This window comes from Charadrius vociferus, unplaced genomic scaffold (assembly GCF_000708025.1).
Source record: "Charadrius vociferus isolate BGI_N301 unplaced genomic scaffold, ASM70802v2 scaffold255, whole genome shotgun sequence".
NCBI classification, from domain to species: domain Eukaryota; kingdom Metazoa; phylum Chordata; class Aves; order Charadriiformes; family Charadriidae; genus Charadrius; species Charadrius vociferus.
The window spans coordinates 4,188,124-4,201,778 of record NW_009648785.1 but is presented as its reverse complement, the minus strand read 5'-3'; the positions used below and the strand labels follow the sequence as shown (position 1 = coordinate 4,201,778).

At 38.4% G+C, this 13,655-nt stretch overlaps 1 protein-coding gene across 2 annotated transcripts in view; it reads right to left on the bottom strand.

Moving 5' to 3' along the window:
• The window catches only part of ZMYND11 (zinc finger, MYND-type containing 11), a 62,343-nt gene that overhangs the window by 16,394 nt on the left and 32,294 nt on the right, over nucleotides 1-13,655 (bottom strand). The window contains exons 3-6 of one of the 2 annotated variants that reach the window (XM_009886777.1): nucleotides 11,771-11,932; nucleotides 2,639-2,716; nucleotides 2,146-2,238; nucleotides 661-748 (exon numbers count right to left, since the gene is read on the bottom strand). In XM_009886777.1, coding sequence (XP_009885079.1) covers nucleotides 661-748; nucleotides 2,146-2,238; nucleotides 2,639-2,716; nucleotides 11,771-11,932 — 421 coding nt within the window. The remainder of the gene's footprint in view (nucleotides 1-660; nucleotides 749-2,145; nucleotides 2,239-2,638; nucleotides 2,717-11,770; nucleotides 11,933-13,655) is intronic. The other variant, XM_009886778.1, reaches the window with a different exon arrangement.

The following is a 13,655-nucleotide window of genomic DNA, read 5'->3' as shown; positions in this document are numbered from 1 at the left end:
CTGCTGTGGGCCATGTCTGCAGGGGAGAACCACATCCTTCCTGAAATGATGGCTCTGGAGAACTTTGTTACAGGACCTGGCTATAGCTTCTGGACACGGTGGTGGTGTTTTTGCACTTTCAATCAGACTGTCCCACCATATCAAACAGTCACTTATTATTTTCCCAGTGGCTGACAGCTTCTCTGATGGCTGTACCGCCACACACTGCACCAGCAGGACATTTACAGTGTGGATGCAGCTATATTTGCTGTCACAATATGGCAGATATTTCCCATGAGTGAAAAACGTGTCTATAGTACGTGTTTCCGCTGTCACAGCACATCAGAGATCAGACCTCTTTCCACTCTAGAACAACTTATGTATACTGGCAGAAAACTGCAGTATAGACCGACTTATGACTTAGGCTGCAGAAGAAACAGGATGGCAAAGGTGCAAATTCCCACTAACAGGTTTAGCCAGACAGGATGAAAACAGTTGTGTAGTAGGTGGCCCAGAAAAGACCCTGCAAAGTCCTCTTGCAGCTTACTTTGATTTTTAAGGGCTCTCAAGTGACCTCATCCATGCTTAAGATTATCTAATACCAAATTCAATCCTGAACTTGTGAGTTTCCTACAGATAAAGATAAATCAGATAAAGCAAGCAGTAAATGTAGTACTTTACCTCCATAGAAAATCACTGTATTGTGTAGAAGGAGCTGAGCATCTGCTTTGAACTCCTCATAACTCCTGTACTTTCCTTCATTTACTTTCTACACAAAAGAAAACATAGAGCTATGAAAAAACTGTTCAGGTGCTGAACATGTTTTATGTAGGAAGCTTTCACAGAAATCTCCATTATGCAACACAGATCAGACGCTGCCTTTCCTACATACAGAAGGAATACTTACAACTCTTTGACATAATTTGTTAGTACCTGAACACCGGCTGCATTGGTCCCTTTATGCAATGCCCAGAAGTAGAACAGGTGCTTTAAGACCTGACTAAGTTTAGAAAAAAAGAAAAAGATATTCCCTGAGGTGAAGATTTTGTACCTTAAAATACCAGCTAGTTTCAAATCAACATTGACTGCTTTTATACTCCTAGGATCTTCCCCTGACAGTCAGTGTTTTCTGATGAAGCCTGGTTGTCTTAGTCTTCCAAACTCGTAACAATGCCTACATGGAGCCATGCAGTTCATGCTCCTAGTATGGTCTGATAAGGATTTTGTCTGATAAGGAATGCAGCATTTTCAGTTGTGCTCTGTCAAGAACACCTATGAGAATTCCAGTTGTCACATAAAACATCATCAGTTTCTAGGATGTTATCAAGGCCAAAAGAACTTCTGTGGAAGCAGGTGAAAGTGAACCAGTGAAAGGAAGGCCTGACCTATTTTCAGGCTCAACCAGTGTTGCCAGTACTTCAAGCCAGTCAGTACTGTTTGTCTCCGAAACTGCCAGTGAAGCTATTCTTTATCCATCTGTTTCAATAACAATAATAAAACAAAGGCTTTTCACATCTATGGTTGTAAAGGGCAATATATTCTGCAGCATTGCATAGTAATCCAGTTGCAGCAATGAAAAAAGATGAATACGCTGTTCATTTTGGTCATGTGCAGCTGATTTATATGAGTCATGGTGAGACCTTTGGTTCAGAAAAAAAGGGCAACATATTTACTAGTACTTTATTTTTGGAACAATTAATGCAAAACAGATGTTTAAGTGACCCTTGCTTTTTCATGATCAACAAAACGACTGGTTCTTTATGAATCATTTAATGTTTATAAAGTTGCCACCTACACAAGGCCTTAATGACTAAAATTGGAGTATGGTGAAAAACGTTGGGCCAGATAGGCAAACATGGGCACTCAAGTCAATATTCAGTGACTTAGATAAAGTGTACTTTCCCTAAAGATTTCAACCTTAGTACAAAAGGAATTGAGGATACTCTATGTCTAAAAACTAGGCACCACTCAGAATGATTTTACTCAGTTACCTATTTATGAGGAAACGTTTGAAATTTTAAGCTCCCATATCCAATGCTGGATACAATACTGAAATACTGATCATAAGGAGAATTAAACAGGATTAGTGTTTTAGTCCTTAAGGTTTATCTTCACTGTTAAAAGACACCATAAACAGTACGGAAGTCAGAAAGCAAATCACTCTACCTCCTGTATAGTAGGAACATCAACAGCTGAGTGCACCAGCCTTCTATACATTGGGTGTTTGTTGTCCTTTCCTTTCTTGTTTAGATCTATAGCCTGAAAGGATCACGAGACAGTGTAAGTTACTGCATTTAGTATGTGCTTAAGACACCAAAAAAAAAGATTAAAAAATGCAATCGTTTGGAATATTTCAGACGGAAAACATACAAGGTGGAGAATATACAGCAGATCCACAATCTGACAGATTACATGTGTCTCAAACCTGAAAAATGTCCATTTCAGAGGAGTCACAGGCCCATGGCACAAACTACTCCTGCCAGAATGATACTAATCCAAGCAATGAGACATGGTAAGTGTATGTTGAAATACACACATCGCTTATGACACGGGAAATAAAATTATACCCTCTTACAGCCCTCCTCCCTGCACAGTCACAGATGGTCATCTTCTACAGTGCAATCCAACACTCCAATACACTTCCCTGTTTCAGACTCACCCGCTCCTTCATACGAGAGACTATGAATCGCAGGTATGTGCTCATCTCTTGTTTACTTGTGTTTTTCTTCTTGATACTCTGTCAAAGAAAAACAGGATCATATTATCATTTTAAACTTGACTTCAAAATTCATCCAATAAAAATTTTCTCTGTTATCACAATATTATTTGAAAAGGTAACTTTGAATCACGTCACACAATTTTTTAGGGAAAATCTTTTCTGGGAAATCAGTAACACTAATATGTTACAACAACTATATATGTTGCTTTGAATTATGTTTGGGCTGAGGACTGCAGCTACAAAAGAAATACAGGGTTTATTTCCACTTGTATCCATAATACTTTGTCAAAACTTCTCATGTAAAAAAGTGTCTAATTAGAATAAAGCAATGAAGAAAGGCATTTTAGGGAGCAGTTTAAAATCTATTTAATGGTCTTTTTATTAGCAAGGCATTAATATTTTCAGTAAAATATGAAATTATTTTTAAAAGAATATCCTGTACCATCTACAAATTAAGTGCTTACTAGGCAAAATGACACCGTCCTGGAGAAAGTGAAATAGACTGTAGCCAGGAAAAACTCGGAGCACCTTTTACTGCTCGAGGAACATAGCAGTTGTTGATTTTTGTGGTTCTTTCCTCACAAAATCTAATCCAGATTCTGGAACACATACTGCCTCTTTTTAGCAGTTCAGGATCCAGAGTTTTTCCCCCTCATCTTTGACTAGTACAGAGACTTGTCCCCACCCTTCAAAGTCAATCCAGGCTAGTGGGAAGCACTGCATACAGAAAACATGCTGCTAAAGAGAAGGTGGCTCTCTGCAAATGCCTAGCATGCTCTTAGAAACCAGCCTTTCCAATTCCCGGTCACAGCAGCTGTGTGCAATTTGCATAGCCTTACAACAGCTGGCTGAAAAGTGCTGTCTCCTCCTTGCTCTTGCCTACAGTAGTTCTCCAAAACAAAAGCACAGTGAAACAACATCATGGGTTCCAGGTTTATTATCCTGAAGTGATTTCTAACTGCTTACATCTCTTGCAAAAATGTTTACTCCTCCTCACACCTCCAAATGCACTGAGTGCCAAGCTGAGCTCTCCCCTTCTCGTGCCTCACATCACCACCTGTATATGAACTGTGTGGACCAAACTGGCTCAGTTACACCTGCATCCTCAAATTTTGATGGTCTTTAGCAAGATCCAGATAATTGCGCAGATGACTGTTGCTTAGCAAACACAAGAAAAAACAGAATCCGTGTCCTAATAGGTAGCTAAAAGAGGTATGAAGCTTATGAATTATCAATCACTAGAAGTGTGCTATTTTTACTGAATTACTTATATATGACTCTGAACATATAGAGGGAGCAGACACATTGAGTACAGAGCAACTACTTTTACACATTTACTTGGCAAGAGTAAAGATTACAAATTAGCGAAGAAAAAAACGATAGGATTTGATTGTGTCTCCTCTGCTTATATTCCTCCTTCAAGACACTGAAGACACTGAAAATCACAGGCTGGCCCATGTGCTACAGCAAGTGTGCAACCTGTACATCTCAGGATTGTACTTACTGCCTCCTTCTTAAATCAAAATTGTACACGTCGCTACCAATGAAGCTGTTTATTTGATTGCTTAACAGTATGCATAGAATCATTACAAACTGTGCTGAAATATCGGTTCAGTCATGAATCTATACAGATACTACAGTATACATAACAACACTATAGCTTTTTCCTGACAGGACACTGCCACCATTGGGTAAAATTCACTATTGTGGAAAGGGCCAGCACCAGGTCTTTCTAACACTTACAGTGCATTTAAGCATAATTTTCATATCAATGGTTCCCTGACCTTCCTTCCAAACTCAGGAATGAGACAGAATTTTATCCTGTGCTGTATGTCTGAATCACTTTTTGTATATTCATGTTTTACTTCCTCTGCTGTGAGAATGTGCATTCTGCTGGAATTCAATTCACCTATTCAGTTTTGCATAAACCAACATTGCTACTGCATATGCAAACCCAAATGTGCATTAGATTATCTGCATTATGAAACGCTGCTGTCATTTTGTCATGTCAGGCACTGGAGTGCTGTATGCTTGCTAATGACACAGCATTTTAAAAGACTGAAACTTATTAGGACACAATAAAATTCACTTGCACTGACTAGTCCTTTCTTTTTATGACACGGTTCTGAATTTATCATCCTTTTAAAGTATTTCAGAATTCATGTGAACTGTTTTTCATGCCCTGCTGGGCAAGCCAGTTTGTAAGAGACTGTGTTAAGATAGATGGTTTACAGTCTTATCTTTCAGATCATGAGAAAGACAGCTGGCTTTGTATCGTTATTGATGTCAGCAACTAATACCATCTTAAGCACCAATGAAAATGATATAATTAACTTGCCAATTCAGGCAAACCTGAATTTCTCGACTTTTTCTTCAATTCCCTACATAGATTTATTTTAAGAAAAAGTTGATCTCCAGGTTCCTCTACTAAATGTTGTAAGATAATGAATTTAGGGAATCCGAGCCTATGAGTGAGCAAAATGTCTTTTTATGGCAAGGTTGCTCACCCTTTGTAGAAAGCAAATTATAATCCAACTGCTTTATTCACTTTTCAACAAAGATTAGCCCTTTAGGAGGTACTACTCACACATTCTTTAGAAGCTATAATGGAAAATGTGTAATTTTTTAATTAAAAAAACCCTACTTTTTATTTTGAAGACTAGTAGCATTCTCAGAGAAATCAACCTAGAGCCACTTAAAGCAAGAAAATAGATAATACTAGATGGGGGACAAGATTTGCATAAAATCTATTTATATTGCTCTGACACAAGAAAATATACCCACTTTCAGGTCCCTTTATAGCCAGAGTGATATAGAAGCAAGTACAAATGAAAATTAGCTCCTTTAATTTCCTACTTTTGGGAAACAAAAATAGAGATGGTGGCTTGTGGCAAGATCCACTGCCTATCTTTTCCTACAGTCAGATCTACTAAGATATGCTACTGCAAACCTTGTTACTTAAACAAGTTGCTTTCCAGGAGACTGCTAAGATTCAATCCAGCCCCAAAAGATTACCAGGATCTTTTTACTTGTAGATATCCTATATGTAGGATAAATTATCTTAATATAGGATTGTGCTAGGTCTGGCTAGGATGGAGTTAATTGTTTTCATGGCAGCTTATATGGTGTTGTCATTTAGATTTGTGACCAAAACAGTGTTTATAACACACTGATGTTTTAGCTCTTGCTGAACGGAGTTTGCACAGTGTCAAAGCCTTCACTGTTTCCCACTCTACCCCCACAGTGAAGACACTGGGGGGTACGCAAGAGGTTGGGAGGAGGCACAACCAGGCAGATGACCTGAACTAACCAAAGACATGTTCCATGTCATATAACGCCATGCTCAGCAATAGAAAGGGAGAGGAGGGGTTTAAGGGAGTTAGCCATCTTTTGCTTGGGAACTGGCTGGGCATCAGCCCATGGAGGCCTCTGCATCACTTGTTTTATTTTGTTTTCTTTCTTCTTCCATTTCTTCACTTATTGAACAAGTTCTATCTCAACTCAAAAGTTTTCCTGCTTTTACTTATCTTTTTCTCTTCCTCTGTCCCACTGGGAGCTAGGGAGAAGTGAGCGAGTGGCTGTGTGGTGCTTAGCAGCCTACTGGGGTTAACCCACAAGAAGGATGATCCTTAAGTCACCAATTTTTAGAGAAATCTGCAACCCTTCTGCTTTGAATCCTGGTAAACTGAAAGGCTTGGTCAGGCATATGTGTTTATGTAGGGGATACAGGAGTGAAGTAATAACCTTCACAATAGTAATCCTCATGTAGAAGATTAATGAGATCTGGTAGATGGAAGGCCGACGCTGCAACCTAAGTTTTTGCTTGTGGGCAAAGATATATATATATACCTTATTCTCTGCAGCACATCTGTTTCTTAGAAGCTGGTACCTGAGGCTTGGATTTACATTGCTTTTTGTATTCAATATTCCAGATTAACAATACTGCTTAGCAGTTAAAGTAGGTAGCAATATATTGCACTGTGCAGGTGTGAGTTAATTAGGAATTCTGACATGCTTATAGTGCAGGAACTCACTAGAAAACTACAAACCACACAAGGTTAGGAGCAGTGAGGGGTACTGCTAAGAAACACTCCATCCTGAAGTAGCACTGTTTATGATGGACATGACTATCCTTTGCACTCTGAGTTAGCATGTAGCTCTCAACTCCCAGGGTGACAATGGTCACTATGCTGCAGTTGCTGCAATCTCTCATTTGAAGAGGAAAAAACAGAGAAACTCTAAGAAATGCAAGGTGTTAATGCCAGCATTCTGTCTAGCTATAAGCGTTTAAATTACATTTTCTCCATGTAAAGAGGTTTCCCTATCATCTCCCACTAACAAATATTTTTTTCCTTCCTCCCTCAACTGTCATGTGTATACACACATCAAAGAGCTTCATTTCAGTTCAGTGATGGATTAGGTGAAGGCGGCTCAATGGCAGATACATGTTTCTAAGGCATTAGCTCCATTTTCAGAAGCAATTCGTGTTTCCAGTGGTATATCTGCAAAGGGGAACTATGTGCATGAGTCTAACATACATTCACCACTGCTGTTTAGAAACTCTTTGCTTTACACACTGGCCCTTGGATTTTTTTAGGGCTTAAATTACCAGAGGAATTTGGTGCTACATATGGAAAGCTTTACTGCTCTGCTGCCCTCTCAAACTCTCAACCCTCAGGTCCTCAGGTTTCCTGTACCATTAAGAAAGGTATGCAGGCACACGGGATGGGTCTCAGAGCAACCAGTGTGCTGTATGCCCTAAGTAGCATACAGAAAAGCACCTACATGAGCAGAATATGGTGCAAGACCTGCCTCTTTCAAGACTATATACAGTTAAACTAGACTTTTCAAAGCATTAGGTGCTTTTGAAAATGTTACAGTTAAATCCACAAATCGGTCTGCACTTGTATGGTGCACTGAGCACCTTCTAAATATGAAGCATCATATGAATTAAATATGCTTTTACGTGCACAGAGAAGGTGGTAGGAGGCTCTATGTGGAAGTTTCCCAGTTTTAGCACTGCTGTGGACAAATTCCTTTATGTTTTTATTAAATACGCCTTACACAGTGCCCAGTTCTGCTGGCTCCCTGATTTACTCAAGGGTGCGTGTGGCTGCAAGGTGAACAGGAGTACCAAGCACTAACACCTCCCCAGGTGCGGGCTCTGCACACTGAACCATGAGCTGTTAATACTGGTCCTATACTAGGACTTTGCTTCACCCACCAATCCATGGCTATTATTTGTGTGATTATGCCAAATCCTGTTTATAGAACATGTTTCATCATACAGTTACCTAACAAACTCCTATCATAACACCCCATAAAGTCAACAGAGCCATATTCTTTCTTCCTTCCTTGTATTTTACATTAACCATCTTGACTGACAGCTAGTACCTAAAAACCTCTGATCTAAGTACTTGAGTTTCTTCACTTAAGTAACCTTCATCTTTCTGTGCTTCTAACTTTCTACTGTTTGTCATTCTCACTTGCCAAATTATGTCTGACGTTGATAGTGAACTGCATGATGGTGTATTTCTATGTACTCTATGAAATGCTTAGTACAGTACCAGAACTCAGAAATAGCCTATTTATAGAATACTTATCACCACAGCATTTAATATCTTAAGCTCTACTGTTTACTTTACTCTCATATATATAAAACCCAGAAATGTTGAAACACACACTATGATAGGTAAATTGATTACAATTCCTTGTAGAGCACACGCATGGAAGATCAATCTCTGACCAGATGACTGTAAAAAATTTAGTAGTCAAGTTAAGCCATATGAATAATTCTTTCTTTTTATTTCACAAATCAAAATCTTTTCCTTTGGGACAAACTATATGTCACCATGCATAATTTTGGCTTTCTACAAAAATACTTTAAAATTTGTATTTTTTTAAAAAAGAAATAACAATAGTCAGTTACCCCAACATGTGATCAATATTATGCCACTCTGATTTTTGTATATATCTATTTACGCGTCAAAAAGCCCTAGTACTTCTGCAGTACTTTTTGTAGTCCTTAGGTTCTAAATGAACAGCTGGAGAAAATTAATTTCCTCTTTTATCTAACCAAAGAGCAGCAATAAATGTAGAAGTCTCCTGCATCCTTCAGAGATCGAGTTGACTAACCCTGTCTTGAATGGACCATTCCAGTAGTGGGGAATGTAACCCCTAAGTTCATTCAATATCGAGTCTTTCTCTTGTGACCTGTCTACCAGGAATTTTGCTGATAATACTAATTTATTTCACTTAAGACAATGACTACTCAGCAGTCAGGGAAAATTTTCAATCGCTGCAATGTGGTTTGAATTGAACTTTGTTTGACTCTTGACTCCTGCTGAGAATTATGTAGGGTACAGAATATTCAGATTGGTACCGTTAAGTTAAAAAAAAAGCCAGGAACTGGAAATTCTTGCTTATGGATGCAGCACGGAAACAGAGTTCAGAGCAAGGTTTGCAAGGGACTGTTATAAACGTTATGGGAGGGAAAATATTTTAAAGTTATGAACAAATCCTTGGCAATGTCCTTTATAAAATGTTTCTGAGTAGTCAAGTGTGCAAGATAAAGCTGCGCAGGTTGATTGAACTAGTACAACCAGCAATTGTGAAATGAATAATCCAAAGGCTTGCTGACCTTGGCAGCATTACAGAAGCAATCTTTACATAAGAATGAAGTGTTCTTAGATTATTTCTCCCAATATATTAGGTTTCAAACATACTTTTACTTCACCTTTGTAAAGAGCTTTGAAATCCCCAGGTGAAAAGTGCTATGTCCAGTTACGAGAATAAAGTATGAAAATATATGCATCTCTTTGTCCCAGCTATTACTTTTCTTGAACGTACATATTTACTGCTGATAATGCAAAGTAAATCCCATTGCCCTTACGCAAGATAGTTAAGCTCTGTTACATCCTCTGGATATCAGCCAGGGCTCTGCCAATTACCATAGTTTTTTTGAATATAGGCCTCTCTCCAGCTTTTAAAATAAAATTAGAGCAGTCATTTCCTATGAAGGTGGGGAGAAAGTAGCAGTAGAATACTGAAGCCTGACATAAGGATGCTAACTCCCATGCCAAACTAGACCTCATTTGCTTACAGGGACTGTCCAAACCTCCCTAGTCCAAGTGTGCAGAATTAGGGCTTGAAGTGATTCAGATTAATTATAAGGAAAATAGGAGCTGCCAGCATAGGGGGAAAAAGGATGCCATGGCATTAAAAATGGCAATATTCACAAAAATAGGTTGATCATCATCTGAGGGACTGAGCAAGTCAAAGATCTCTGGGGCAGGAAGAATTTAAGAGCCCCCAAAACCTCTCCTTAGTCTTTGTATAACAAAAGGGAACCAATATGCAGAAAGACAGACACAGTGAACATGGTCTGAGTTTCGCAGGATTTTTTTCAAGGTAAACTTTTGTTTAATATCATTGCCATAAAGGATTTCAAGGCTTCAGGATGAAAGTCAAACTGTTCTCAAAGCTGACCACGCTACGTATCTGTGTATATTTCATGCAATGATTCAGCATTTCCCCTCAGACGACATCCATGTTACAAGATAGATGTTATAAGCTACCTTATATACAAGGTGGATTATTTACATTCCCTACTCTTACCAGATGTCATCTAAAATTACTGGTAAACTAGAGTGGAGACTGGACCCAGTTTACCAAATTTTAACTATTTATAAGAACGATCAACACTTATTACCAGAACCAACAATTATTAAAAAGATTTATTTAAAAATCTGAAAGCACTTCACCTATATAGCTTTTTTTTTTTTTTTTTTAACAGAGGGAATATTGAGTAGCTAAATTAATGCTAGTAATTCAGTATGGAGAGATACAGTACATATCCTTATTCTTAACTGTTTTTTTCCCTGCCACTACTTCTTTTTCATTCCTTTCTGCTTCCTTGAGGCAGGCTCAATTTTCTTGCTATTTCCCTAAACCTTGAGAGCTCCCAATCTGAGGCAACAGGTTTTTTACAACTGGTTCTAAGGTAACGGCAGTCAGAAAGTGCTGTTTTGAAACAAAACAATCCACGTGTTTTCACAAACTGCTTCTCCACGTTACGAAGTGCCCGAACCCTTACATTCCTTGCAGCACAGATCATCTGAAGGTCAGTCTGCTGCCCTACAGCTTGATCTAAGCTTTTAGCCAGGGAACTTCCTCTCCCTCCAGCGATCCAAGGCAGAGTGCAACTAGCAGTTTTATGCCTTTCTATAGCAATAATTTTATCTTAAACATTCATATGCATAATTCCCTCCATTTAAGGAAGCCTAGAAATGTGCTCCATTGGGGGAGGTGACATGGAGATGACAACATTAAGGAGAAGTATCTGGCTGATTCAAGGCCAGGTACCAGTAAGCACCATCCTGACTAGAATGTTTTGTCTTCTAACGACATGTAGACAACATACCTGCTCATTCTTGGAAAGTATATAAAAAATACTCTTTGCTGTCTCCCTACCACACTCATAAGTATAGTAATTTTAAAGAAAAAGCAATATAGATATGCATGCTATGGGTGAAATCCAGATTGGCCTTTTTGCACCAATAGAATCCACAGAACTAAATGAGAAGCAGGATTTCACCCCCTATTTTTTGATACTGCCCTCATCAGTAACATGATTGTGGCTTTATAATGTACAATATGATTCCAATAAAATATTAAGAATGCAGTCACCAAAATACAAAAAAAAGTTACATTATGATTCATTAAAATGATGTTAGTAAAAACAGTAGCATCTTATACAGCAATTTGTTTACTCGTGTTGAAGATTTTCACAATATACTGCATTCACACATGGCATACATACGTACACACATTCCCACACAGTATACTGTGTGTGTTCAAATTCATAAGTAAAACTTGCTGGAGTCTTCAAAAATGACCATCTGCTACATGCACCATATTTTGGTATCTCTGTATAGATGCTCTAGTTATGTACCATCGTTTCAATATTCAGTTCTTTATCCATTAACCTGGCCAGACCATCTGGACACCTTAATGAATCTATTAATGAATATCAATCCTCTAATCAGCACATGAAATCTCATAGGTACTCACCCTGCAAACTGGGCACTGCCAGTGACTACTGCTGTCTCTAAGCCTGAACTCATCAGACAAACACTTGGAATGATACACACGAAAACACAGGTCACATATCAACACCTCTCCAGGCAAATGGCATTCAAAACAATACCAGTCATGATTTTCTGTTTCCCAGTCCTACAAAAAATACAAAATATTTCGGTATGACATTCTGTCAGAATCTGCAGGAACTAAGAACAAAATTGATATGTCTTGAAATCCAGCAGCAATTAGACATTATAAACATTTAAAGAAGTGTATAATGTTTAAAAAACAGGGGAAAACCTACATGCTTAAAGATCTTCATCAATTTAATACACACTAACTCCAATAGAATATGAATGCCAAGTTTTAGTTTTTTCAAGTGTCTGATTAGTAACAATTTCAAATATGAGCTCTGTCCACAATGAAAAGTGGGTTTGTTTTCTACCTTTGTATAAAACATTTGTTGACCTCTCTGTATTAGACTACAAACAAAAGTTTGTGCACCTCAACAGACCATACCTATTTCCTTGGACTATTTCTCCTCGTTTTGATTGTTACACTGTATTTTCAACTGTAATTTTCTGAAGGGCAGCCCCTTCCAGTCTTTACTCTCTTAAAACTGACAACTCTTCAGCATCAAAGTATTAAGTTACAAGAAATAAATGAAATCATGAACCTATTACTGCAAGAAATGTTTCTGCTAAGCAATCCCAAAGCAATTCAAAAAACAGAAAATGTTTCACTTGCAGTGCCCAATAGCACTAGGCTTAGTCCTGAAATGTTCTACAGAAGACAAAGGATATGGTTCTGCTGATGCACAGATGTCTTTAATACACTCTTCCTTGAAAATTCAGCCCCAACGGCCAAATTCTGACCTTTGAAACATGTGCACAAGCTTTGCTGAAGTAAATGAGAGCAGCATGCATATAATTTGGAGGTAGAATTTTGCTCTAGGAATCTATAGTACTAAAACCAAGCAGAATTGCCAGTGGCCACTGTTAAATGCTTATGTTTGTTATCTGAAACGCCACACTTTTCACTACACTTAGAGGACAAAACAGCTGTCATATCTCAGATAAAACTCCCAATGCCTTTTCATGTCAAAAGTCACTTTTCAATGGGTTCAGATCTCTGAAAAAATTACTCCTGTTCTCCAATAAATGATCTTGATAAAAATCTGATCAAGCTATTTTTAACGTCATGCTGTAAAGGTGGAGTTAGCCATTCCCACCAACTGCCAGAACTGGCATTTGTCTGATTCTCATTTTCCCCGTGCCTGGGAACTACGGTCATTTAAGTCCTCGTGTGACAGGTCTCCTCCAATGGAGCAGCGTAAGAAGTGCTACACCGAAGTGGCACTTGCAGTCCCTCATGCTGAAGAGCAGCTGTGTTGTGTACATAATTCATCTGACCAGAGCCCCCATGAATGCAAGAGATTTAGGGACAGCCTCAACCCAGATTGCCTACACTGGAGTTTATACTCCATGAATGCTGGAGTGCAGGGGAAGTAAGTTTAGGAGGAAAAAAACCCCAAACAACCCTTAACCAATGATTTCTGAACTCAGAACTTTGCCCTCCTTTGTTGTTCAGATTAACAGTGTAACTTGACTCTTCTATCGTTTCTCCTCATTTAATTTTACTTGCCGATTCTGTATATATCAGAATGGCATAATAATACCTCCAAATGTGGCTATAAAGAACAAATTCTCGTTTCACCAAATCTTTCCCCTTCTACACAGTCCAGTGGCAGTGCACTTTGAGCACCCTTTCTTTATGATATTTTAGAAACAACTAAAGATACTGCATTGTCAATGTACTTGATTTGCCTGTAGACTGAGAAAAATCAGGATAAAGTATTGCTTTACATTTCTTTCAT